The 26753-nt window shown below is 39.6% G+C and overlaps 1 protein-coding gene across 1 annotated transcript; it reads left to right on the top strand.

Moving 5' to 3' along the window:
- Positions 1-1585: 1585 nt before the first annotated feature.
- On the top strand, positions 1586-26133 carry LOC136746816 (calmodulin regulator protein PCP4). Its single transcript, XM_066699594.1, has 3 exons — positions 1586-1783; positions 18074-18125; positions 25800-26133. The coding sequence occupies exons 1-3, from the start codon at positions 1655-1657 to the stop codon at positions 25928-25930; spliced, it is 312 nt and encodes a 103-aa protein (XP_066555691.1). The 5' UTR covers positions 1586-1654; the 3' UTR covers positions 25931-26133.
- Positions 26134-26753: the final 620 nt, after the last annotated feature.

Below are 26753 nucleotides of genomic sequence, written 5' to 3'. Positions count from 1 at the left end.
GGGCTTTCAAACAGGTCCTGGAGTACCCCTTGCCCTGCTGGTTTTTATGCCAACCTAGGTCTTAATTACTTAATTGAATGGTATATTGCTTTGTTAGGTCAATTCAGGATTCAATTAAGCAACTAAGACCTCAGTAAGAACAAAAACCAGCAGGGTAGGGGGTACTCCAGGACTGGTATTCAAGAGTATTCAAGAGTCCTACAGTAACCTAGAACCCAGACCTACTGTCCAAAAACTTTAGGAGAAAAGTTATTCACACAGTCCCTACTGAAACCTCACGTTTGCATCATATCTGAAGTGACCTGTGAAGACTGGATAATGAAACCGAGGGTTTTGCGCAGGATATTTTTCCTAAAGCAGTACATTAACTTTTACGACCTGCAAAACACAGCATGATTGCAAAAAGATCTGTTATGAAACTAGTATGGGTAGATGTATGTCTGAATGGCTCTGTGCACTTTTCCATTCCACTCCTATGCTTTCTGTGGGGCTTTCCCACTCACACATGGCTGCTTATTTCTCCAGCAGTAATTCGCCAAGTGAAGACCCAGCAGCTTACTGTTTTTATGTTCAGTCTAAAGACTAAAAGGAAAAACTCTAAATATTTTTAATTGCATTTGCCCCATTTGGAGAGCTGTTAAATAATAGATAAGATGTTGATGATCTATAAGTCTAATTATGGATATTTGTGACGGGGAACACATCTATGTGTTTTCCTTCTCTGGGAGATGATGATGATGATAAGTAAGCATTGCATAACCATCTCTTAGGAGTACATGCTCAAGTTCTCAGTAGCTGTTATTTCTGGTTCAAGTATTTGGGGTTAACACAAACTAAAAAAGGAAACAGTTCTTCAAAGAAATACTATCAGATAGCTGTGTGTGTGTGTGTGTGTGTGTGTGTGTGTGTGTGTGTGTGTGTGTGTGTGTGTGTGTGTGTGCGGTGGTGGGGGGTGCAAGGGGGTTTCCTTTCTTCCCCACATCGCCGTATTCAAGTGCAGTAGCCGTTGATTCAAAAATAGCAAGTAAGTACTCCATAAAAGAAACAGAGCCGCAAATACAATACAATACACAGGCAAATGCATTTCTTGGTAATCTCACAGGAGTAGCTAATGCGTTTTCTCCTTTTGTCCATCAGAAACGGGGGTATTGACAAAGAGGAGGCGGGGGTCTGCTAGAGACGCTTTTGTACACTGTATTCATTCAAATGGCTTTCCTCAGCCTATGAATATTTCAATGCTCTGGGTGGGGACTAAACCGGAGCGGAGGATGATCGTGTTTGCCGTCGGCGCTGCCATTGGTTTAGTGGAGCCGTGATGCCATCGAGGAGCTGCTCTTCTTACTTTAAAAAGCTCTCCCGGCAGCGGCCAGGCACTGGGAACCAGACGACCATTCATTCCTATAGGCGATAAGGAGCATCAGCGATTACACTGGTGAACCATGAGTGGGGTAGGTGCTCGCTTTGCCTTCAACTGCATCCCACTGTTAAGATGTCAGGGGTGCGGATAAGTATTGCTCTATCAACTTCTCCAAGCTCTGTTTGTAGTTACAGATGGGTTTTTTTTTGTTTGTTTTTTTTTCCGGGAGTTTTTCGCGTCTTATTTTTGGCATTGGCAGTTTTTGCACATCGTGAAAGTTTGCAGTAACTTTGGGGGATGTTTGGTTGCGGGATGGATCGCGGGTTAGACGTGCGAAGGTGCCCGGGCGCTGCAGCATCAGCCTCACCTGCGCTCAGGTCCGGAGAAGGTGCTTCTCGTAAGACTACACACACGCACACCGATGGGGTTTGTTTGATTTTATTGATTTATTTGTTGAACATCACCATGCACAATCCTTTTGAGTAAATCGAATCAATTATGAAATGGCTTTAAATACACTGTAATGTCACTGTATATTCTTCCACAGCATTTCTTTAGAACATGTGTGATGTTGTCACAAGGTTGCATTGCTCCCCAACCAAGCTACACATTGACTGCAACGTTATTATAACAGTTTGTTTTAGCTGGACACATTAGATACACTGTGTGGGAAAGAAATGACTTTCCACTTGGGATGACACCGGCGATTTCTTGTGCGACATACCCTCTTTGAAACGGAGCGTGTTTTTCTGTGTTTAGATCTCGTCCAGGCTGGATTATGCATGCTAATGTAATCCTTTGAAAGGCTTCTGAATTATGATTTAATTTGTGAGAAATATGACTGATGCTCAGCCCTTTACAGTTCTTAAACAAACGCGGGCACACACACACGGTAGATAGGTTGATACTGCAACTCTGTTATTAATCAAAGTCAAAAAGTGCTACATTAAAACAAAATGCATGCAGAGTGGTCTGGGTCTGTTACAGGTAAGCCTACATCTCTGCCGTGCTTTTTGCATGATTATTTGTGCGTTTGCACCAGACCTGCCAATTAATTGATGTATTCCTTATTTTTTCTACATTCTATCATTCTTTACTTTCATTATTTACAAATGGTTATATAAGTGGGCAGTGCTTTCAACATGTAGATTGTGGCTTATGCTACTTAGAATTACACCGAAACACTAATACATGTCAGTTTATGTCCATTGCTGGAGTCATGTGTTTTGATATTATTCCCACCATGCTGATATTATGTTCCTGTACTATTGCTTTCACATCATTAGCAACAATCATATCTTTAAAGAAGGACGATTCAGAGACATTGTGAGAGCATAATTCTTCTTCTTCCTTTGGTGTGACAGATGGTGAAGATGGATTAAGGTATTCATGAAAATCCCCCAATTCTTCACTGCAAAGATCCCTGGTTTAGATAGTTTTACCAGCATAATGTAAGAAGAATTTAACCATTTGTGGATATCTGTTTGTTGGGGAACATAGAAGTGAAGAAATGCTTCATGCTAGGAATATGGAGGACAATGTTCCAGGAGGCATTTGGAAAGCCCTTGATTTTAAACGGGTACCAGCAGATCATTCAGGATATGGGTTATCACTCAGAGAATAATGGCTGGGATGAGGATTGTGAAGAGTTTACTTAAAGATGATGTCTTAACTGTGGGGGGAAAAAACAAACCCACATTACTTAGCATTGAGTTAAAAGAAGCAAATCTACTGTAGGCAGCTGGTATATGTATGCTTATTAATAGTATTTTTATGATTTATTATTAATATCTTGATGTAATCCCCTTTAAAATATCTTGCAGATTAAACAACGTAATCCATGTACAAGTTAATACATGACCGAAGCAATCCCTAATTTCTTAAACTACCCAGAGTGTAGTTTAACAAATTGTCCTTTATCAGCTGCTGGCTGTAGCTGTGCATCGTCCCAGACACTACCAAGAATATGGTTTTCCTTCTGAGTTAATGTGTGTCTATATAAACAGTACGGAGGAAGACTTCTTCATGGTAGCTGTGAGGAAAATAATGCATTGTAAGAAACATTATAGCAAGCATTTAAGAGGGTGAAGGCTTATTTCAGCTGGGAACTTGACAAACTGTATATTGCAGACACATTTTAGCCACATTTGTGCAGTGCAAGAACATGCTGCCGGGGTTTTGTGGTAAGAACTTGTGAAGCTGCAGAGTTGCTACATATTTTAAGTGTGAAGCTTTGCTTAGCCATTGCTCTGACACCGAGTTCGTTGTTCACAAATTATCTTTAATTAAAGCTTGGGTTGGAATAGACTACAGCTGACTGGAGTCTTTCAGACCTGACAAAGCAAAAGAAGTGTGGTTTTAGGTAAGGATTGTGTTCAATTCATAATAGATATGCTTGTATAATTACCATATCTGCATCCCCAGCTGACGGTAAATATCAGAGTAGAAATAGCCGGTGCAAAAACAAGAGCAGAATTGCATGTGCCTTTGGCTTAATTGTAAGGATCTCAGGCTGCTGCAGGACATGGCCATATCAGTCAAAGTCAATTGCATCACCGCTTGTTGTCAGATATGTAATGAAAGAGGATAAGCCCCAGTGCCTCCCCCAGTTACCAACACAGCTTTCCCCCCATCAGTTTACCAGAAATCCATAATTTAAACTTCCCTTTCCTCGTTCTCAGAGGGAGCCAACTCCGTCCTGGAGAGAACACCTGTACACGGTGCGTTTGGCATCTTGTCATCATTCTACTTTCCAGGGGGTCGGACTTTGACAATTTTCCCCCCCTGTATGTAAGGGAAAGAGAGAAAGATGTTGAATGCTCTTCTCTGGGTAACATAGCCTCCGATGCCACGTCTTATAGATTTGTAAGCTGCACAATCAATCAAATGTCAGCACCCCCTGGAGCTCAGTACATGGCCTCAGCTAGGATTTCCTGCCAAGTGTTGCAGCAAGTTTGTGATGCAGACTAATGTCCACAGGAGACAGACCCTTCACATGCGCCTAGAGAGGCGAAGCACTTGGAGAGAACGCACGCAATCCAGTTTCCAATACCCAGGCTTTATTACATGGGATGATTATTTCTGGCGAGTTATCGTTTTCTACAATGTCTCGAAACAAATTGCCATTTTAAACCCATCATGAGAGTTGCTGTGAACCTCCACTGGCTTGAAGGGATTCCAGTAATGTTACTGATAGTCACCACAAATTGGGACTCAGCTCTCTGCTTTTTAAAAGCTTTTTTAAAAACACGATATCCTCACAAAACATAGATGGGCTTAATTAGTGTACAGCACACACTATTTTAACAGCCTAAGGCAATTAAAAAATGCTTTCTGCTCATAAAAACGATTTGTACCACACAAAACATGTATTTTGTTGTACAGTGGATGATCGTGGGCATATGGTTTGTGGTCTGGTAGGAAAATCGCACAAGACTCATAGAGCGTATTTAATCTGATTGCTACAACATGTCCAATAATTGCCATCACAGTATCAGCCTGTAATTTCACCTCCCTCCTCTCTCCTGTAATTCTGTGCAGCTATCGTCACACATCATTGCACTCTCTTACCCTAGATTGGATTGCTTTATGCCACTCTTGGGCCCTCAGAGCAGCATTAAATCGGTTTCAGGATTGGAAACATCCTGCGGAATCTGGAATCCCCAGATAATTAATTTCATATTAGAGGTTTTGGTTTTTTAATTGTGCTGCACGGAGGTGAGGATATGTAGTTCTCAGCCAGATGACAGGACACCTTTATTACATCCTGCTCGATCATTAGACATGTGCTGTGTTTTTTCCCACCTCCCCTGTAGGCTGTTAATGAAAGCTTTGTATTTTATAGTGAATTAAAGGCACACTGTGATAGTATTGTCATTTGTCCGCCTATCCGTCTCCTGCCCAAGTTACATTACACCAAAACAAATATCTACAATTTCAGTTTACTTGTGTATAAATCACTCTGTTTGACCTGGACATTTGTGGAAGAAATCATGGGGCTTCATTATTTGCGTTGGACGTATATTTCAGTGGATAAAGATGAAGGACGACAGTCATAGGGCCAGTTACGAGGGCTAAACACATAACTACATAAAGATATTTCTTCAAGGCTTTCATTCAAGTGCCCAGTGTGAAGAATGGAGAGGTCTTAATGTATAAATCTCTTCACACATTGATCTATGAGTTTTAACTGTAAAAAGGGAGAGAGAGAGAGAGAGAGAGAGAGAGAGAGAGAGAGAGAGAGAGAGAGAGAGAGAATCTGTTCAAGTTTTTCAAGGCTTGTTTACTGTTTAAGAGATTATGAAGGCACTTCCCCCACCCAACATATTAAGCGGATTTATGAAATACAATTGTCACTGCTCCAGATTATGTGACAAACAATAGGATACGGGCCTGCCGCGCAACCTCCTTTGTGCAGAAATTGAACCCAACAGCTCTGTGTAACTGGAAGGTTCAATTCTGTGAGTTTGTCCTTTTTAATAAAACAGCACAGGGGTTAAACAGGCTTAACCTCACCAAATGGCAGTGTCTTGCTGTTGCAGTAAACGGGAACCTTGAAAAATAAACAGCTAAGCAGGAAGGCCAACCACGCTTGATGGCAAAGTTAAACAGAAAATGCTGTAAGATTGGTCATGGCAGCTGGCCGCGTTGGCAAGATAACGCCCCTCTTCCAAACAGCTTTTAGCTTCTCAATACATTTTCTCTTCATGTTGAACTCAATGGATTATGTTCTCAGATGCACGTAAACCAGATTGTAATTGTTCTCTGGGGGTCAATCCAGTACAGTAAAACAAGATTGTCGTTTCCCCTCTCTCCATATACATTGTGCACATTAAAACCATAACATAATACAATACCCAATGACTTATTTCACATATAAATCCAAGTACAGTAGTCTTAACCTGCCAAAGAGGTAGCTGTCATACAGGCTTAGATTAGTTGTTACTGACATGTACTCTAGATGTTCCCAGATACATAAAACCCAACACCATGACCAAAACCACCAAATTCACTTGTATTTTACATGATTCATTCTGCTTTCCCCCTGTATATCTCCATCTTCTGTCTAAACTAAGTCCCCGAACACTAATGAAGCCTTCTCAGAAATGCCTTAGGATGTGGAGCAACGAGGGTCTTGTCTGAAGACCATATCCTCGTCATCCAATAAATCCTCTGAGCTGGGCATCAACTCCCATACGCAGGGATTTAATAAAGCGCCGCTGTTTAATTGTGGATGCATCTCTGCCGCACGCATCTGCAAATTAAATCAATAAAACAAACATGCATCTTTGTTTGGCTGTCAAATTCCGACCACAGTGGCTGATGCAAATTGATAGAGCAAAATGTATCCCAAAGGTCGATAAAATGGATTTAATCGGCATCGGGAAATTATTCCGGATAACTGATGGCGCTTCGTTTTTAATGTGTTTTCTGTGGAAGGGGGTGTGGATTCGCAATGAAAGACATAAGAAACTTGATACTACACACTTAGCAGTCCTTGCACTAATGGTGTCTTTGATACAGCCGCACAGTAACACCATTCAGGGAAGGTACTGAACCCATCAGCACCTGCCTAGGAATGTGACATTTGGAAAAGTTATTCTTATATCAAGACGCATGTAAGAATAGCTTTGGGAACATAAGGAAGGAGAACTGGAATCATCCAGGAGTGTTCTGGAACCACTCATGTGTAACCACTGTGTACAAGTCACCATGTTTACCATTCACCGTGTCTTTCATCCTCTCCTGAATGCTTTAATTTCTTTCTTCCAATGGATATGTTAGAGATGAAGGAAACCTGACACTATCTGAGCTGTGTCAGCCATGGCATCGCTCAGTATCTGCTTTTATTGTCTAAACGGCAGAGATGAGGGTTAGCCAAGTGTTTAGGAAACCCTCTCTCGCAATATCTAGGGCCCTTTTAAAGGCAGAATCATTACACCAATCTACGCGATGTCTTGTTGAAGTGGAAAACAGCCCACCAGGGAGGGCGATGAGACCTCCAGACTAATTTAATCTGTAATGGAAGCAGAAATCAAATGGGAACCTCCTCAGTAAGACCCCCCCTGCAATGCCTTCATTTTCAATTGCTTGCACTGAGATGCAGTACAGCCTCGGTTTCTGTTCTCATTAGGAGCAGCTTCCCACAAAGAAAGCATCCTTTTGAACACTTTTCTTGTTTTCTACAGTATGTCTTTTGAGTCATTTAATTAGAAGGTAAACTAATGCTTCGTCTGGGCTGAAATGGTGTTCGTTGGCTTATAATGTCCCTTCCTAGCCCTTTGTATTTCTTTGAGTATTTAATAATAAACCATTACACAGCAGTCACAATTCTCAGTTAAAAGTTGGTAAAATCCCCTAATACTGACGTTGGAAATATACCCTAATATAGAGCTGAACACGAGAGTAATTGGGCATTTTTTTTCATGTGCGATTGCATCTACCTTCGCAGGAGTTTCCCCACCTACTGTTCTTAATCTGCTTTGAATATGGTCCGATTCAAATGAATGCAGGCTGAATGGACCACTTTAACACTACTTCCCCTCATTCAAATGCAGGCAAAAATACCACGGGGCACAAACAAAAACGTCTTTCTGCTTCTCTTAAGTCACTTTACAGTAACCACCCTGGAAGGACGAGGATGGATATCCCAGTGTGCAGATATAATTTACTGTGTAGTTCTTGGCCACCCAAGTGATTCCCATAATTCATTATCATGCCCATTGCCAAAACAACGGCAGCGTTTGAGGCTTAAATAATGTTTTTGCTGCGTGTCCGTGGCAAAGGGAAATATTGCTGCCTATTAGAGGAATAGGTCTCTGTTGGAGCTGGAAATGAAAGGTCTGGGCTATTTGCTGTCGGTTAACTCCCCTGCTTCAGAGGAAGGAAAGTGAGTAAATTAAGTATAATACAAATCAACGCACGACTGCTTTCAAACTGACTCGTGAAGTTGGGCAGCAAGTTACATTTTGCAGGATGCATCCTCATCTCTTTCTCTGTATTTGTGGTTTATCAACAATGGCATCTTGCGAAGAGTGTATTTTCTTTCTATCATCTTCTTAGAAAAGCAACATGCATTCCTATGTAAAAGAAAGGGGAGGATATGTTTTTTAAAGGGAAGTTCCTTGTACTGGCAAAAATTGAATTGTAATGTCAATCACAAACTTCAAATTTGTTGGGTTAATTATGCTCATGAGCCAACTGAGTATTGAGTTCACCCCGGGCAGTTTTTCAGACCTCATCAGCTGTTTACGTGCTGACTGCCTTTAGATGGGAATGGGAGGCACTTTGTGATGTGATGTAGAGATGTAGGTCTCTATTCCCGGCACTGCCTTGCAATGGCCCGAGTATTCATGAAGAAAGAAAATGCGGTCTATTCAAGCTGCAGGCGCAATCCACTACACTTCACAAACTGACTCTGAATAAATTGGCAATGTTGCCAGAGTAGAATGGGGTGGAGAGTGGAGAGGAAAACAGATAAGGAAAGCAGCAGATAAGCAGTAGTTCACCGGTATACTGGGATAAACAGTTTTAGAGAGAAGAGGGTCCCTTGTAGTGTACAGTTCTTCAGAAACACAGTTTTGCCAGAAAGGAATGAGGAAGTGGAGTATAAATATCAGGGGCTTCTGTTATTAATATTACAGCACAGTTTAGTCCCCCGTACACAGTCCAAGTCAAGTTCCCTTAGTGACTTTAGCCTTGTGAGTTACACATTGGTTGAATATGGTTTCTATCTTCATTTGGGCATTTTAAAATACATTTTGTTATTTCTGCTTGAAAATACTAAACAAAAAATTCCAAGGCAACGAACACCTGTCTTTTAGTCTTTGAAACCCTAGTTTTGAAACACTGAAGCTGTTGTTGTGTTTTGCCTGCTGTTCAAATTACTTTGTAAGGCTGCAGGGAAATTACTTAATCTGGCATTTACATGTAGGTAAGAAAGTGAAGCAGATCCCTAATATGTTAAACTTTTGCTTAATTTGATGCAAATGCATCTTTCCATCTGTCAAAACAACATAAATAAAGCCGAGGGGGGGTGCCGAGAGTGCCATTGTATTGAATAAGATGTGATATTCCATAAGAATTACTGGAATAATAAAGCAGTTGGTGTCTAGTAAATGAATGTCATTGTTGTGAAAGTGCTTGTAAACCAAAAAAAGAAGGTCTTAATGCTATTCTGAGGATTTATCATGCAGTATATTTTTAAACTACTGCACTATATGCCTGTATTCAGAGAGTATAATGTGAGCTCAACCATATTTGTAGGAAGAAAATTACTAATGAGAAACCCAATAAAGGGGAAAGATAAAATCCAAGAAACTGCAGTCTAAGGTTGTCGCTAATTTCATTCCCTGGGGGTATGCAACCACACCACTTCTCAGGGCGAGCGCTTTAAAGAGGAGCAGAGTTGACAAGCCAGTCTGAGTGCACAAACAATGGTGTTAGGCCGTGCTGATAGATTTTGTGCTTTGAACGTGGAAACGAGATCTGTCCAATTCATTTAGTGGGCAGTACAACCTTCTGATGCCTGGTTATTTTCCTATGTATTTAACTTAAAATGTAGGCTAGTATTAAAAATAGGATATGGCACGCTGACAAGAATGCAGAGCATGCAAATGCTTATTTGTTTATGAGATATACATCACCCCTAAGCCAAGTGGAAATTTCCCCTAGAGATATACGCTTCAATGCTGTACGATTGAAGAGCATTTGAGGAAGAGAAGTGGAGAACTAATAAAACAAAGCAAAATAAATGTTATATTTTACCGCATGTATTAAGCAATTCTTGTCTGGCAGTGGGACAGAGCGTTTGGCAGAAATCGAAGCACCGTTTATGGGCATTGGTACACATATTTCTTAAACAAAAGTAGGCCTAATGCTTAGTTTGTAATGCTCAGATGTGAGGTGATGAGGGTGATGGAGTGAACAAATCAGGAAAGGATCCCCTTTGCTCTGAGAAACAAACTGTATGTTGTGAGATATATCTTATAATATGTCCTACTGTATGCATTTGATTATTTTGTTTAAGCACTGTGTTGGGTGTGCACTGTGACCTGCCCAGGCGACCATGTGAATTCTGCCCTCAGTTGTTTTGCTCTAAGGAAGCACCAATCACCTTGAAATGCATCCCTTTGCCTTAACCCACATCTGTTGTGCTCCAGTAAGAGATACACTTTCCTCAGTTTATTTCACATAGACACTCTGCATGGACATTTGAGGAAGGGCACCACATGTTGTGTTATGGAAGTAATAGGAATGCAGTTCCTTCAGCCAGAAGATTAAATCGTGGCATTTTAGTCGTATTTGTTTTCCCCTCCCTGACTGGAGCACTCTTCCAACGTGTCTCTTTTACAAGCTCATCTTGATTTAGCTGAAGAGATTTTGCAGTGATGTTTTTTTGTTGTTTCTAGAATCATCTCTGTCCCAGTTGTGTATTAAATTGTTAATGGACATTGAGTGCAACATGGAACTCCCTCTGAGTGCACAAGCTGCTGAAAGACTTAAAATAACTGCCTGAACTGCTGGGTGATTATTTATTGATTTGCTTAATTTTTATTTTTAAAGCTGGAAGGTTTGCCAAGATGCGATCTCTCTTCTGCAAAATATAACTTTTGCCATCAGGGTTAGATTATGAAGAAGTCGAAAAATAAATGGGAAATACACACACACACAAAGTGCAAAGATACTGGGTTTAAATTATAATGTTTGGTGGATATTACATCTTACAAAGTCTGTTGGTCATGTAGTTTATCCTCACATAATTGGCCATTTTGACATGAGCTGAGGCTTTTGAGTGGTACCATTTTATCTTTGCAGACACAAAATCTACTTTCAAACTTGTAAAGGCAATTAATTTTACTTATTCAGAAGTTGGGACAACACGGTCTATTGTGGGAAGACAGGGTTTCACAACAGAACCATCTTTCATGTATTGTTTTGTTTTTTGCCGCTGTATATATTTTTTTCAGCTGACAGATCGTGTCTGGCAGTGCAGCGTGCTGTTAAGTTACTAATCATTGCCCTCAAAGGATAAGTAAAAGACTTGAATTTACTGAGCATTGCTGTTCTGCAGCAGTTCCCCCCCCCATGAGTGCTGTACTGGAAGCCAACATATTGTTGTTATCGTAATTGGAAATGCAGCTCCTGTAATGAAATAACACCATAATCCAGTTTTTTAAAATTATTTTCTCAGTTTTACATCAGCATATGGGCTGGTACAATAGAAATGTGCTCCTTCTCCCCTAGAGACGATAATCTACATAGATTTAGCCCAAGCTGTGTCCGAGCTTAGCACATCTGTGAGAAATTGGATTGGATTGGATTTTTGTTATACTTTTGGAAAACAAAACAATAAGCATGCAGCTTTTCCAGTTATAGGTTGTAAAACATAGGCAGGGACATGCATCTCAAAATGCATAATTATTATGAATGTGACCCGATTGCTTGGCACACACACACAACTGATGTCTTTATCTGGAAGAAGGGTGCTGTGTGGACCAAACACAAAATATATTTTCTTGTTTTCTGTTCCACACATTGAGCTTCAGGTACTACAGTGAGCCAGTGTCAACATAAACCAGGCCTGTTGGATATGTATGCCAAGCAAACATTGAAGAGGTATGGTAACTGAGTCGGGAATCATGGTCATTAGCCATCCGCTGCCTTTGGGCTAAGCATTAGCAAAGTAATCTTTAAAACATTGATGTAGTGCTAAGCAATTGCAAACTAAGTGCAGGTCACGGTTAAGAAAATGAGTAAGCCAAGGCAGCCAGCATAGCACAGAAATAGCACCGATCCTCAGGAGGAAACCTTTATAAGGAATGGGAGTTCTCTTTTGTTGAGGAATGTCAAGGTCATAACGGCAACTGATCCAGGGAAACCCTGATATTCCCGAAAAGGCTGCAGAGATCTTGGAAGAGCAATGGAAGGATTTATTATTCAGACTAACGATATGCATTTTCGAGGATGTGGTCTTTAAGAAACATCCAGATGTCTTTATTGGAACCAGTGCATTTTATTTGTCTAGGATGACCTGATAAAAATAAGATAAAAAATAAACAAATATATTTCAAAGTGTTTTTTATTCAGACAGCCACCTGCTGTTGCATCTCTCAGTAGCCCAGTTAGAGAAGTTCTCCGTGGCTTTGTTGTGCCTGTGCCCTCCTGTCCTGCCAGCACTGTGCCAGAGAGGGGGATCCCCTCCACTGTACTTGTTTGTGACTGGAGCCTTCAGAAGTGTTGCAGATCAATGGGCAGGTCATGCTGAATACCATCATAGAGCATCCCTTTTTTAGGAGGTTCTACTTTCCCATTACTTTGTTTTCAGCTTGTCTGACTGCATTTGTGTTTGATGCCAGTAACCGTACACCACTCTGAGAAAAGATCTACAACTGGAGAGAATCCTTCTGAAGGTTGCCTCATTGTTTACCATACGGTCCAATACCCTGGTCCTGGAAATTCATCTCCGTAAGAGCACTGAGCAGCGATCTCTGCAATCAGGCCTAATGAAATAAATAAATACGAGGTAATCTCGACAATTTCATGGCTCATTAAGCCGTGCAACTTAACAAATGAAGGTTTTAAAAAATTAATCAAAATCACGAGTTTATGGTAATTGCCAGCAAACATGAGAAGTACCATTAAAGGAGCACTGAGCTTCCCTTTATTCGCCAGATTCAACCGTAGAGATCCAGTCTGCAGTAAACGTCATTTGACTGCGCTGTACCGTATAGTTCTGGGCATGTTTTCCAATAATGGCTGATAGAATTAAAATAAACACTAGTGGGGTTGCTGTGGGTGAGTGGAAAAGTGCTGCAGTATTAAAAATGGAGGAGACGCAGTGCCTCTGGTTGACCACTGAGGCATGAAAAGGACAAGATCACAGGTGCGTGACAAGTCGGGTTGCTCGGTTCCAGGCCAAAAAAAACACGCTAACCTCCGAGGCCATGGATGTATCGTTTCAAACAATTCTATTTCCACCCCTGTTAAATGGAATGAAAATTAACATGCAATTTTAGAACAGTTAGAACAATATTTTCCATTGGAATTAATAGTGTAGGCCTACATGGTTTTTAATTTATTCATTTATTTATTTTACAGTGTTTTTGTAGTCACTTGTAGCTTCATAGAGACGTTGAATGTTAAAAGCATTTCTACATATGGCTCTGTTTTTGTCTCAGCCCCCTGAATGAGATGCTAGCAGTTCCCACAGTACACAGGGCCCAGAATAGAATGGGTCCCGGAAAGGGCAGAATTTACTCTACAAATGCCCTTGATGTCTGGTTGGTTGAAAAAAAAAAAATCAGATTTCATTATAGGTGGGAGTATTCTTCAATGAAGTGTGCTGCTTCTCCTGCTCCTTTTGTTTCATTTAACAGACTATTGCGCATCATTTATTTACCTTTCAAAACTGATTTATTTTCAGAAAGGCCTCGTTTGTTGCCGCCCCCTGTATTCTAAAGAATACATTTCCATTTTTAATTCCCGCTCTCTTTGATCGCACACAACGCTGGGTGTCAATGAATAAAAAATGAATACCAAACGACTGAGCCAGTGTTATTGTTCCAGTCACAGCAAGCTCAATTTGAAATAATATGGATAAAGGATTAACTAGACCAACCAGGTGAAAGTGTGACAGTTGTTTTAGCGTAAAACCTGCTGCACATTGTGACAGCATTGATTACATAAGTGGGTAGCCTGTATTCATGAGGAAAGAGATAAATGTGCATTGAAAACTGTCCTTGAAGTGTTCTTCAGGGAGATGCAGTTTTTAAAAAGGTAATGCTATGGTAATGCTGAAATCATTTGGCTTGGCTCATATGATCTCTTACTATACTTACCTGATTTGTAGTTTGTTATAGTTGTGTCTAGGTCTGACAGAGTCCTTCTCACTGCATGTCCCTGAATTGGCAGAAGGTCAAGAATCATGGCTAACAACTATCATTAGTTACTTGTTGTGTGTTCAAAAACATCAGCTGTAACTGGTTTCCTTATGTTACTGCCATACATAGGACATAATACAACATGATCTCAGGTGTAAATAGCAGAACACGACCCCCAGATGCTTTGAAACATCCCGTTAGAGGCCGAGTCGCCGAGTGAGGTGAGGTGTTAATTGAAACCACGCATAATTAAAACTGACGTGGAAACCAAGTGAGTATAATGAGTTGAGACATAATTGCACACAATCGGTAATGAGTTGTGACTTGATTTTATTCGGGACATAATTCGGATGTGACAAGATTACCCTCTCGATGTTATTGCTTTGTAAATGTTCATTTTTGGTTTATTTTGTTATCTCCGGATCATGGTGGGGAATTTGGATGGCTTTGGACGCCACCCAGCTAACATTGTCAAGGCTTAACGCCGCCAGGAAGATGTGAAACATGTTTGGAGAGCAATTACATTAAGCATTTGGGCAGAGCATTGTGAACAAGTCCATACAGCCTGTCTTCTCGGCTTGAAAACCGTGTTCAAGCGGAATAGAAACTGAAGTCTTGTGCATGTATGGATTTCTATTTTAAAACCTTTGTGGCTTATGTTTAATTGATTTGTTCAATTGTATGCATGTTGTGTACATATATTTATACATTTGTTATCAGTCCTCCTCACTGTGGTGATTATGTAGGAGATTTGGTCCTGATAACCTGGGCGATGCACCTGCCGTTCAGTGCATTATCGACTTGGTTTTCGCCCTAGGCAGGGAACAGCATGTGTACAGGGTTGTGTGACTGGCTGTGTGAAAACAGCTATGACTGTCTCCTGAAAACTGCTGAGAACATCGCGCTCTTCCTTCTCAATCAAATGTAATTAGTCTCACCCTGTGCTTGATGGGGATTCTCTCTGTCCTAATCTGCAGCAAAAACCCCATCACGGTCAGATTTGCAGTACAGAGTATATTATGGTTGTTCGCAGACAAAGAATAGCCCTTGACTATACCTACAGAGCAGCAGAAACCTCAGCATCCCCAGCCACTAGCCATTTCAGTGATTTATGCTAGGTACAACCTCCATATTTTCTTTAATGGAACCTCTCCCTTTTAACTAAATCACTTTCACACCACTGAACGCACATTGCAGTTCTAGCTTTGAGAAACAATATTCTCTGTATACTATAAAAGGAGATTTATGTGCATTATTAATGGTTGCTTCTAAATTGGATGTGCGACATTCCGTACGTAAGCGCTGTCACAGAAGTTTTGTTAGCTCGACAACAGCTCACCATCTTGTGTACTCCTGGTCTTTTACGGCTGATTTAATTAAACTGATGGATTTCCCCGTGACAGGGCAACCGTTTCAGTGTGGCATGCTCTTGACTTCTAGGCATGAGCTGCGAAAGTTCATTTCATGGGTTTAATAACGTCTGATAGGAAAAGCTTCCAGTCCCTTTGAACTTGGATTAGTACCATTTGAAGAAGAAAAAAATAAACCTTGTGTCTATTAGCAGTTGTTTTTAGCTGCAGGGAGCGTGTCTATGAGATATCAATATGGATTCGGACACATTCTGGTTCTGAACTTCAGCTGACAGGCCACACTGGCTGTGATTGAGACACTCATTTAGTATGTAGGCTAGGTGCTCTACAACTCCAATTGTGTGTGTTTTTTTAAGATTTACATATGTGAACTGAAGTTTGCAGGCACAAAATAGCTGCCAGTTGGTGCTTTTTGCATTTCTAACAACAATAATGCAAATATATTGTAAATCTTGTTTTTTATCACTGTTTGGTGTGGATAAGATGTCAGAAACAGCCAGCTGGGTTTCTTGATCTCAGCAACACATTGATACTATTTAATTACTAATTCAGTCAGGGATTTTCAAAGATCGGCTATATGGTAGAAGAACAGGACACTGCAATGGCCTTTTCTTTGTTTCCCTCCCATGGATGAGTGTAATCTCGCTGGTTATATATCTGCAGTATCGTACATATTTTGAAATAAAGACAGTAATGCAGTAATAATACATCTATCTATGGCCATCTCAGAGATAGATGCCTGCCATTCCTGAGCCAAGCTTTCCCTGGGAATGCATCTTTCTTTTGTTCTAAAAAAAGTGACGTATACCAACCGTTCGCTGTACAGATGAAAAGACAGGCACCATAGAACAGATGTGTGTTGTCAAATGAACCTATTTAACTGCATGCTGAACAAGTATTTCCTTGGAAATGTTTGTCTTGCTGAAATTAAACTCTTAGTTGTGTGTTTTTCCAACAAATGAAATGCTCCACCCTGCATTACTGAAGACGAATCTGGCTACACTGACAGAGCCCCCTTGTTTGGAACAGTTATGTTTCTAATAATAACCACCACATTGCTTTACTATAAGACACTGTGACATTCCCATTCACAATAATGACACATAACTCACTTCTTGGTTGCCATATCCTTTAACTTAGAGTATGCCCAATTACACCTGTGTCTATAAGCTGAGACAACCAAATGATTGAAATCCTCCTGAATGGGATTATAGTGCGCCTGGTTGCCTTTGTGTTTAATACCATATCCAAGCAAATGCATTTCCAATACCTTTGTCAAAGTGCAGATCAGGATGAAAACCAGAGCTTCCAACAGTAAACCTTCAGTCCTGTTTGTAAACGCCCAACAAATACAGACATTTCCATTTAAGGGTATGCTCCGATACTGTACTGCAGCCAATTTTCCATTCAGTAAACTTTTACTCATTCATAATTTTGTACCCTAAACATCACACAGTGATATACAGAACTGTCACAGATGGATTTAAGTCTAAAGCTGTTGCAATATTTGTCATCGAATTTTATTCTGCTGTGCAGGACAAAAAAAGATTGATATTAAAAGGTGTTAAGAAAAAGTGGCGTATTTTTATGAACATATTTCTTAGATATCGAAGGGGAAAAAAATCTTTCTACATCAATGAGGAAAATAAAATCACGACGCAAAATAACTTAATTATAGGCTGTGTGGATAGCATGCTTTATTAGATTATACTCGTATAAATACATTTCTGTTATATGGGATAGAAATAGATGTGAGGTCAAAGATTTTTCTCCATCACAGAATTAGTTTAATCTGAGCTTTCAAGCTTGAAAAGCTGGGTATGGGATCAAGAATTTCAGATTATTAAATCTAAAGAAAAACGTTTGAACCATTTCTGTAGACATGGAATGTGGAATATTTAATCCAGACCTCCACAACTGGATACTTTTGGATGTATTTAGAGTTTAACCTAAAGTTAGTTTCAGCATGTATTAACACATTAGAAGCTACAGCCAAAGTGTGTAACTATTCTTACCCCATAGATGTGCTCTGCCTATGAAATCTCAGTCTGTTCTATCAGTGGGGGGCAGTGCTGTTTGTGTAGCCAGGTTTAGGCAGGTTAATCTATCTGTCCACCGGGGTAGGGTCACAATGTAAGAAAAGCAAATAGAAGTCGGTGGGGTCTTGCTATAGTTCATTGAGATCATGCTGTCACTGCAGAAACTAGGATTAGATCTACTGTTAGCTGTCAGTATGGTTCACAGCACAGAGAATAATTACGTGTGTAAACTGGAGCCGTGTGTCCCAGAGTACCAATTTGTTTCTAAACTAGGTAACCTTCAAACCGAAAACCTAGTCCTCCCATTCACGGATAATCTGAGTGTTTCTCCTTGTATGTTTTTAACATTTGAACATTGTAAGCGTACACTGGAAAGGTTTTTGCGACTTCAATATTAAAATATTATCCAACTCTTGTACATTTCAGAGACAAGGATCCGGAGCTACTGGTGGCAACAGCAAAACACCCAGTGGACAAGGTAAGATCATTTTGCCCCTTCAATCTGTGGCAAATACTAAAAATATTGATCTGACAGAGGTATAAATGGTATAACCCGCATTCCAGACATGCTTGTAAACCAATACTGAATACTTTCACATGTCACAGTGTAAAAATTGTGACTAATGGTACACTTTCAGGCTGAGTCTGCACTTCACACCACAGGTTTGCAGTGATATAATATTCCTATCTGCTCTATTAAGGCAGCTGCTAGGAGGTCTGTTAGATATGTTCAAGATGTGGAACAAGGTACGTATGCAACTAGAATTTCAATACAACCTCTTTAGAACCGTCTCTCATTCCCGGCCACCTGGTTTGTTGGCGGAAAGTGTTTTAATCACAGTTGCATCACCTTCTCAAAGGCACTTGAAGCTGCGCCTGTTGCTTACTTAGGTCAATAGCAAAAGGTGGTAGGCGGTGAAGAAGAGACTGGCAATGCACGGCGTTGTGCTAAACGACACTGCAAACGTATAGCGAGCGGCACAACGATCGAGGACATTTTTACTGCAGCGAGCTGTTACCAGAGAGGGGGAGGGGGCAATGAAAAAAGGCAAAGTGGTGTTCCGCTTTATGGCTACTAAATGAGGGAAAAGCCAGGTAAGCAAATTCAACTTCTTACTTTACGGCCTCCTTGGAGTGCAAGAGCTGCCCACAGTGCTGCAACATGCAGGCTGGGATAGTGCCGAGAAATGGACTAGACGTGCTTCTGACAGGCCAGGCCATGCATCTTGAATGAGCCCTAAAAGGTTTACTTACTGCCTTCTGCAAAATAACAAGGTTGACAATGATTGAGGCTGAAAGATACCTCCCCCCAAAATAAGCCACTAGAGCACAATATGCACAAAGTCTTCTCGTCAAATTAAGCATTATATAAGGGTTGAATATAGGTTACAAAGTGCAGATGCAGTGTATACCTTTTCTTGACTAGCTTTGTGGGGTTGGTAACATGAGATCTGTGATATTATATATATATATATATATATATATATATATATATTATATATATATATAAGTGGCTTAATAGTTTTAGGGACCGGCCCAACAATCTGAAATACTTTTATATGGGTCTATGAAATCTGTTTTATGTATTATTATTATTATTATTATTATTATTATTATTATTATTATTATTATTATTATTATTATTATTATTATTATTTTTAATCGGTTTTACAATTCAAAATTCATCCAAATCTAGTTTACAAAAGGGATATTGAGTAAGTAGCTTAATTGCAGTAAACATACAGTACAATGTTTTAAATACAATTAATTTATATCCATTTTGTGACATTATACATACTTTTTAGAAACAAAAATGAAACACTGTGCTTTTCCATTTCCCCTGCAGTCCCAAAAAGACTTAAATAATATAGTGGTGGAGATTTTTTTTAGCAATTTATTGACCTGTCATGTATTCACCCCACACTTCCCCAGATCGGCTCCAGAGATCCCTCTCCCGAATTCTAGTTACTTGGTTTTCAGCTCTGCTTTGCCTTGTTACTTAATTATTCAGGTTAATTAGTCATTTACATATACACCTGTTCTCAATAGCCCACACCCTTTTGGGCTGTGTATTTAAACCCCTTTGTTCCACAAGTTCAATGTGAAGTCTTGCCCCCCCCCCCCCCCCCCCCCCTTATGACTGATTGCAAATGGTTTTGTCTATTCTTGGATTCCCTATACTGATCATTGACCACCTGCCTGTTTATAAACTATGACTCTTGGACTCCCTCTTGTACCTTTGCTGTTTCCTATACTTCACTAACTGCTTTATATTTCGCCCCACGCTTGGGTCTTAGACCCTTTCGCTTCGAAGGCCTTCTGTCTAGGACCTTGACTGTTACATGAACATTAGACTAAGGTGTTCTCCATTTGAGGTAATCCAATACCTGCAATTTGAACTAGGTACGGTTTGGGCAAAAGCAAAGCTTTCTCTGCTGCTATAAATTTGATGAGTCTGCTCGAGCCGGGGAGCTATTGAATTGCAATCTATAGTCTATACAGCAAAATCACTTTTTTGTTTTTATTCATGCATCTCTCTCATGGCTTACACTTGAGGACAAGGGCATTGATTTGCTAATTAAATGTTAATGGAGAATCATTGGATTAGCTGGAGGAGGTGTTTTTGTTTTTGAAGCTTTTGCCGATACGATTCTTAATATAATGTAGTAATCTTGATTTTCTTTTTCTGTACCAGAAAATAAATATAACTTAAATAAACCCATCTTTTAAACAAACTAAAAGTCGATTTTAGATTTGCGTAGCCTACTCACTCAGCCCATATTGTGTGGCACAAAAAAAAAAATTGGATTCCAAAAGTGTAGAGATAGAAACCAGTCCAGGAATTCCCACTGTAACTAGCACCTAGAAACAATGAGTGAGGTCTTTCGGTGCCGTTACAATACCAGACGTCACCAAATGTTCTTGATAGCATCGCCTCACACTGCAGTTCTGCTGAAATTCTGTCCAGTGCATATCCTGAGATACCTTTGCAGAAACTGATGTGTGGTTTTGTTGAAACTTTTGTCTCTTTAGCAACGTTGGCGCGACTTAAACCATTAAAGCGACGTCTGTTTAAACACGTATTGTAAATGGTCCAATTGCATATTTAAAATAGAACCCATGATAAAATATGAAATAAACAGAACTCTGACAGGTACTGGAGAGGTGCCATATTGTACCCCTCTTTAAATCTTTCTAAACTTGAAAAACCCAAAATGAATGTTTCAGATCCCTAAGGCAGTACAAGAGCTAGTGCTATGGTATTAAATTTACAGTTCATCAAGTGGCAGCCTATGGGGTATTGTATTGAAAAGCCATATATATATAGTTTACAATATAGGAAGATGTGCACAGGATTTCATTTAACATAAAAAGTAATGTTGACAAGCAGAGTAACTGTAATTTGCTTGAACATGAACATTGCAGCCCCCAATACAGATTGTGGAGAAAAATGTGTAAACGCCTTATTAAAAACATTCAGTCTGCAGCCTTCAGGAGTAAAGTTTTCATCAGTAGGGAAAGAACTTTAAGAAACAAGAATCTGTAATTCTTTCACAAATAGCTGCATAAAAGGCTTTATATACTTTGATGAAACTCCACTTGGAGGTTTACACAGAATATCCAGCCAAACTGTTAAAAATATATATTATAGTTCTGGTAAGGAGCTGAGAGCATCCCCCCCCCTAAAAAACAACAACTTTTATCTCAAATCCAGGACTGACAGTTTGCTAATACAGAGTCCTATAAATGAGGTCAAGTGTAAGCAAATTTGTCAAGGTTTAATTCCAATCTTCAGAGTGTAAGGCTCTTTAACTGGAGTTACTAGATGGCCAAAAGCCTTTCCTACCCACACCAGGGTTGCTGATCAGAAGCACATTATAAGAAGCTGAACTTCCTGGCAGAGACAATTCTCTGATGGATTTATGTTTGAACTAGAAAGATGAATAGATATATTGTCCTTTGAGTTTAATCCGCAGGGAAATAAAATCTTAAGCACGAGAATCCAATTGCTGTCCCCGCTCTTACACTGATTTGATTTGAACACTGTTGCAATAAGGACAAACTTGAGCTGAGAAGTGTGTGTCTGAGAGAAGTGACAAAAGTATATTGTTTGGAGGAGAGGGACAAAAATGTTGTTTATTTTCTATCTATCCATCTGTCTATATATCAGCAGCAGCAACTTCCTTGTTGTGGAAAACTGGTTTGTGCACGAACACTTTCCTTTTTAATCCTTTTTAATTTATATACATATTCTAACTTAAGTAATCGGTCATTTAATTTACATGTGTGTAGGCTGTATTAATGTAGCTTACCATCCATTACTGATTAGCCTACTTGTCTTTTTCTCTTCATTTCACTGCCTTTTTACCACAGCATGTTGTAAATGGCGGAAACAGGATATTCCACACAACACCTTGCTGAGAAGATTCAGTCTGGCAAGCCTTAGTAACTAGATTGAAAACCTATTAAAACTTGGAATGGTCTTTCTGTCGCCAAGGGCCCCAAAGTTGGCCCTTCAAGACAAATGCGCTCCTTGATTTAATTTTTTTTGTTTGAACTAAGAAATATACTACACTTGGTTGGAAGCTGCTGGAAAGATTTAAATAAAGTCACAAGAGAATCATAATGTGCTTTTTATAGATGATAACGTGTTGTCATGTTAATAATTACATGACCACAGTAATATATATATAAAAAAAAAATTCAGATGTGTTATAGAAGAATTTGGGGTCTACGTAAAGACTCAAGGCAGAAGTAGTCAGCTTAAATATATTATGAATCTAATGAAATACACAAATAACCCAGACCACATTAACCCCATAATGTGAAATGTTAAAACCATTCCTTTCCATGCTTTTGCTTTCTGTTCGTAGGGGGTTTAAATGTCGGCGTGCATAAACCTAATTTCTGAATGAAATTAAATGGAAATTAACAAATAAAAAACAAAAAGTACATCCAGACTCTCTCTCTCTCTCTCTCTCTCTCTCTCTCTCTCTCTCTCTCTCTCTCTCTCTCTCTCTCTCTCTCTCTCTCTCTCTCTCTCTCTCTCTCTCTCTCTCTCTCTCTCAAACACTTCAAACGCCTTTGTTGCCTGACCTTGGTCATTAATCTCCCCTGCATCAAATGCAATGGGAAGGTTCCCAGCATCATCAGTCCTCACTCAATAAATACAGCGCTCGGATTGCAGAGAGAAGAAATTCCACTGAGGCCACTGACTTGTTAAAATTCTTGGCAATACCCAGCCGAAGAGGAGCAGTGTGTCTTAGTGAAGAAACACAGACTGTGAGATGTGTTTTTTTTTAATATGATTAGTAGTCACAAACAAGATGTATATATGGGTTGAGTTTAGAAGCCATTCAAAACTGGTTACCTTTGTACTTTCTATTCACATAGGCAACATTCTGTAGGAAATGCAGGCTGTCAAGTGAAGGCCATCATTCAATATGGTTACAAATACAAACTACTAATCCCAAGGAAAACATCACACCAACACTCGGTAATCATTGTAATCAGATAGGTAAAAAACGAAGATAACAATTTTGATGCAACACATCACCATAAACCTGTGTTGATCATAGACTTGGAAGTCAAAAACAAAATCAATTTCATTGCACACTTCCTTACAGAGAGTAGTGGTCAATCTTGAGGAGAAAATCTATCCTGTTGTTCCAGCACCTTCTAAGATCAAAGATATCAGATCCTAAAATTAGTGCATTAATGACTCACAACTTGAAACAGGATGGCCCACTTCCTATGTATTTTTAATTAGTTGTACATTTGACATACATAATAATCCTAAAAAAACGAAAAGAAAAGTAGTTCCTCCAGTTTTTGTCTAAGGTTGCCTCATCCTCTCGATCTTGAAATTGCTTTAAAGTTTTATTCTAATATATGATGTTCATATTTGATTTTAAATTTACATTTGATGAAGCAAATACATTTCAAGAACATGGGAGCTGGAATTTATTACCATGAAACAGTATGATAATGTATTGACTTTCACATGGAACAGCTAATGATTTCTTTAGATTGGGGATTTACCATTGGATAAACGACCCATTTAATTTAAAATTCTTTGGCGATTTTTGTATTACTTATCCACTCTGTGTGTGGGCTTACATTGGAGTTGCTTGATGAGCCACTAAATTGAAACCAGGTTAGTGACAGCTGTCTGACCTTCACACGGTTAGAGAGCTAATCCTGGGGTCAATGTTCGATTTGACAGGTGCAGCTTCAGTATCCTCTCTGGTGCAGCGCTCGGTCTGATTATGGGGAGTTTGTAACAGAGTGATTGTGATACCAGCGAAACAAGCATCCACAGTGGATTTCAATCTTCCCCGGTTATTCCATTTTAGAAAGAAAAAAGTCTTTCTCGCTGCCATTTCTTTTCATTTCATTAACGGCAGCATTGAAATGTATGATATTCACGTGGTCTTCACAGCCTTCCTTAATTGCAGAGAGGGTCCCATTTACGATCGTAGACAAGCTCGTTTCAGGCATTAAACCGCATGTTCTGCAATTTTGAAATGTGTCTATTTTATCAGCTTTCACAGTAAGAGCACCCCACTGAGCCTCCAAGACTGCTTCTGAGAGGAAGACATCTTGACAGACAGCAGAGAGCCAGCCGTCCTGCAAATTTCCATCACAAATACACTGCATTATCAGTTTTAATAGCTGGGCTTCAAAAACTCAATGCCAATTAATGGGGAGGCTGAAACTGACTTTCCAGTTTTCCCCAAGTCCAATTTCCCCTGGAATGGATCAAGGAACAATTGAAACAGTAGTCGAAAGAGATTCAATTTCACTGCACTCACTAGAGGATTTGTTTTTGTTAATATATTTTTTTGCTGATCAAGTGAATGAAAGGAGCCTCTCTTATTACACAAGCAGAACTATAAACCTGGTGATATCTGTTTCTCTGTTGTGGACACAGCCCCCATTTATTGTTTCATTACACGTTGTGAACATTTAATCAGGCCTCACTTAAGGACTGAGCATGGAAGTTATCCATCCTTATTGGGACTGCCTTGTAGCAGCCACCTGCAGAGTGACAAGTTCAGCAAACCTCTTTGATGAGCTACAGATTGTTTAGCAGCCCCAAAAGAAAAACAAATCTCTTAGGTTTAAATCCTATCATAAAGCATTTAAAGGAGTCTCCGCTGTTTGGCTTGATATTATTAAGCAGGAGATTAACATAGTACATGAAGTTACAAGACTGATGTCAGTTGACATTATCTGGATTGAGCCTTTCTGTGATTATCGTTCCATTATTTGCAACTTCTGAATCCTGAGTCCCCTCCAACGGTCTAGTGCTATTCAAATGTAACATTTGCATACTGTACTGAGTCAGAAATGTATCTAAGAAATTTGCTTATTATGTGAAAAATCATATTGCCTTTCACTGACGAAACTACTCTCCAAAAAATACTACAATATTTTATGCCCATTTTCTTAGCCATTGTCACAGGTGTTGCCTACATCGATTCATCTCTTCATTTTTATTTTTGACATGGAAAGGCAAGGAGAGTACAAAACAATGACACAGGGGAGGTGCAACTCTGTGTTATTTCCACTCTTATAATGTAAGTCGTTTAAGCCCAGGCCCTGTTAAAGAGAGGTAGACACATTGTTAAAATCCTTTTAATTCATTACGCAGAAATCCTGTGTAATTTCAAGATTAAAGAGGCCAGTATATGAATGTTATATGAATAATTAAGTAGGGATTTGTAACATCTAATCAAGCTTCTTAAGGATCTGGAACAGATTTAAGACTTTTTGACTTGACGTGCTCAGAATCTCCTTGGAGCGTATGTATGCTAATAAAAAGCTTAAGTGTGGTTCTGACACAGTGAGCAATTGGGAAGAAGCTGAAATCTGTTTTACTTTCACCGAGGTGTGCCTTTGAATCTTAGAACAGTTCATTAGGTTTGCCAGCATGGGAACAATATTGGAAACCATATTTTCACTTAGGGAAGAAATCACAAGTCTTACAGCTGACAATGTGTTTGAATATCTCCAGTGAAATAATGTGGAATACTACTAAATAGATTTTTCTTTCCTGGTGCACAGAAACCTGTTTGAAGTGTAATTGGAGATAATTCTGGAATCAAGATGTCTAATCTCCTATCTTGCTATGCATTTGTTGATGTAGATGCATCAAAGAAGGGGACCCAAGAGGACTTTGATATCGACATGGACGCCCCGGAGACTGAGAAGGCTGCCGTTGCCATCCAGTCGCAGTTCAGGAAGTTCCAGAAGAAGAAGCATGACGATAAACCCTAGGAGTGGCTTTGTGGCTCTGCTTCCCACGGCTGGAAAGCACGGAGGTGGCATTGGCGGTGCATGTAATAGAATCACACCATATGGACTCAATGGGGAACGAAAGCAAGGCATTACCCTTTCAAATAATGACGTGTCAGTGAAACTCTATATGTAACCCATGATTTGACTGCTGTACCAATAAATTATGAAATTATGAATGATCACTGTGGGTTTCGTTTGTTTGTTTGGTTTACATTTGTTTTGTTTATTCGCCATGCCTATTGGTATTAAAGGTAGTTTAAGCCGGGGTAAACTTTATATCTCCAACATTATTGCCTTAAGGAAATTCATCTGTATAGGCCTGGGGGTGGAAGCTAAACATTTCATCCGAGCGTCTTTGATAAGATGCAATTCTGTGGTTACCTTGATCAATTCTGTTCCATCAAACATGCAAGGCAAATGTAATTAATATGTCTAATGTCTCATAGTGTCTTCTGTCATTGAAGTTAAAATATACCTGTTAAAACTTCCAAATCAAGATGCTTAAGTTTTGTATGTTTTCTTCATAATGCCTGCCTTCTAAAGCTAGCCGACACACCGATCATTAAAGGAGTATCAGTTGGAATATGTTGAATGGTCGTTGTTCTTGGTGTCTGAGGTTCTTTTGTGCTCCCACATGAGAATAAATGATTGAATTTTGATTATTTTTAAAATAAACCATGACGAAGAGCAATATTTTACAGTGTGCTTGGGTGACAAGACTACAGTTTCTGTGCATTTATCATGCAGTTCCATATCAATCGTATTTCCAAAACGTTTTTGTGATCCCATGACCTTAACGGTA

This window comes from Amia ocellicauda, chromosome 3 (assembly GCF_036373705.1).
Source record: "Amia ocellicauda isolate fAmiCal2 chromosome 3, fAmiCal2.hap1, whole genome shotgun sequence".
Taxonomy (NCBI): Eukaryota; Metazoa; Chordata; class Actinopteri; order Amiiformes; family Amiidae; genus Amia; species Amia ocellicauda.
Note: the sequence above shows the minus strand (reverse complement) of the source record. Positions and strands in the feature narration are given on the sequence as shown.

Bases quoted from the DNA above. Each gene is read 5' to 3' on its own strand.
- LOC136746816 (XM_066699594.1), top strand. From the start codon at position 1,655: ATGTTTGGTTGCGGGATGGATCGCGGGTTAGACGTGCGAAGGTGCCCG. The intron at 1,784-18,073 runs GTTTGTTTGATT...TGTACATTTCAG, and splicing joins CACACACGCACACCGATGGG to AGACAAGGATCCGGAGCTAC. The intron at 18,126-25,799 runs GTAAGATCATTT...TTGTTGATGTAG, and splicing joins CAAAACACCCAGTGGACAAG to ATGCATCAAAGAAGGGGACC.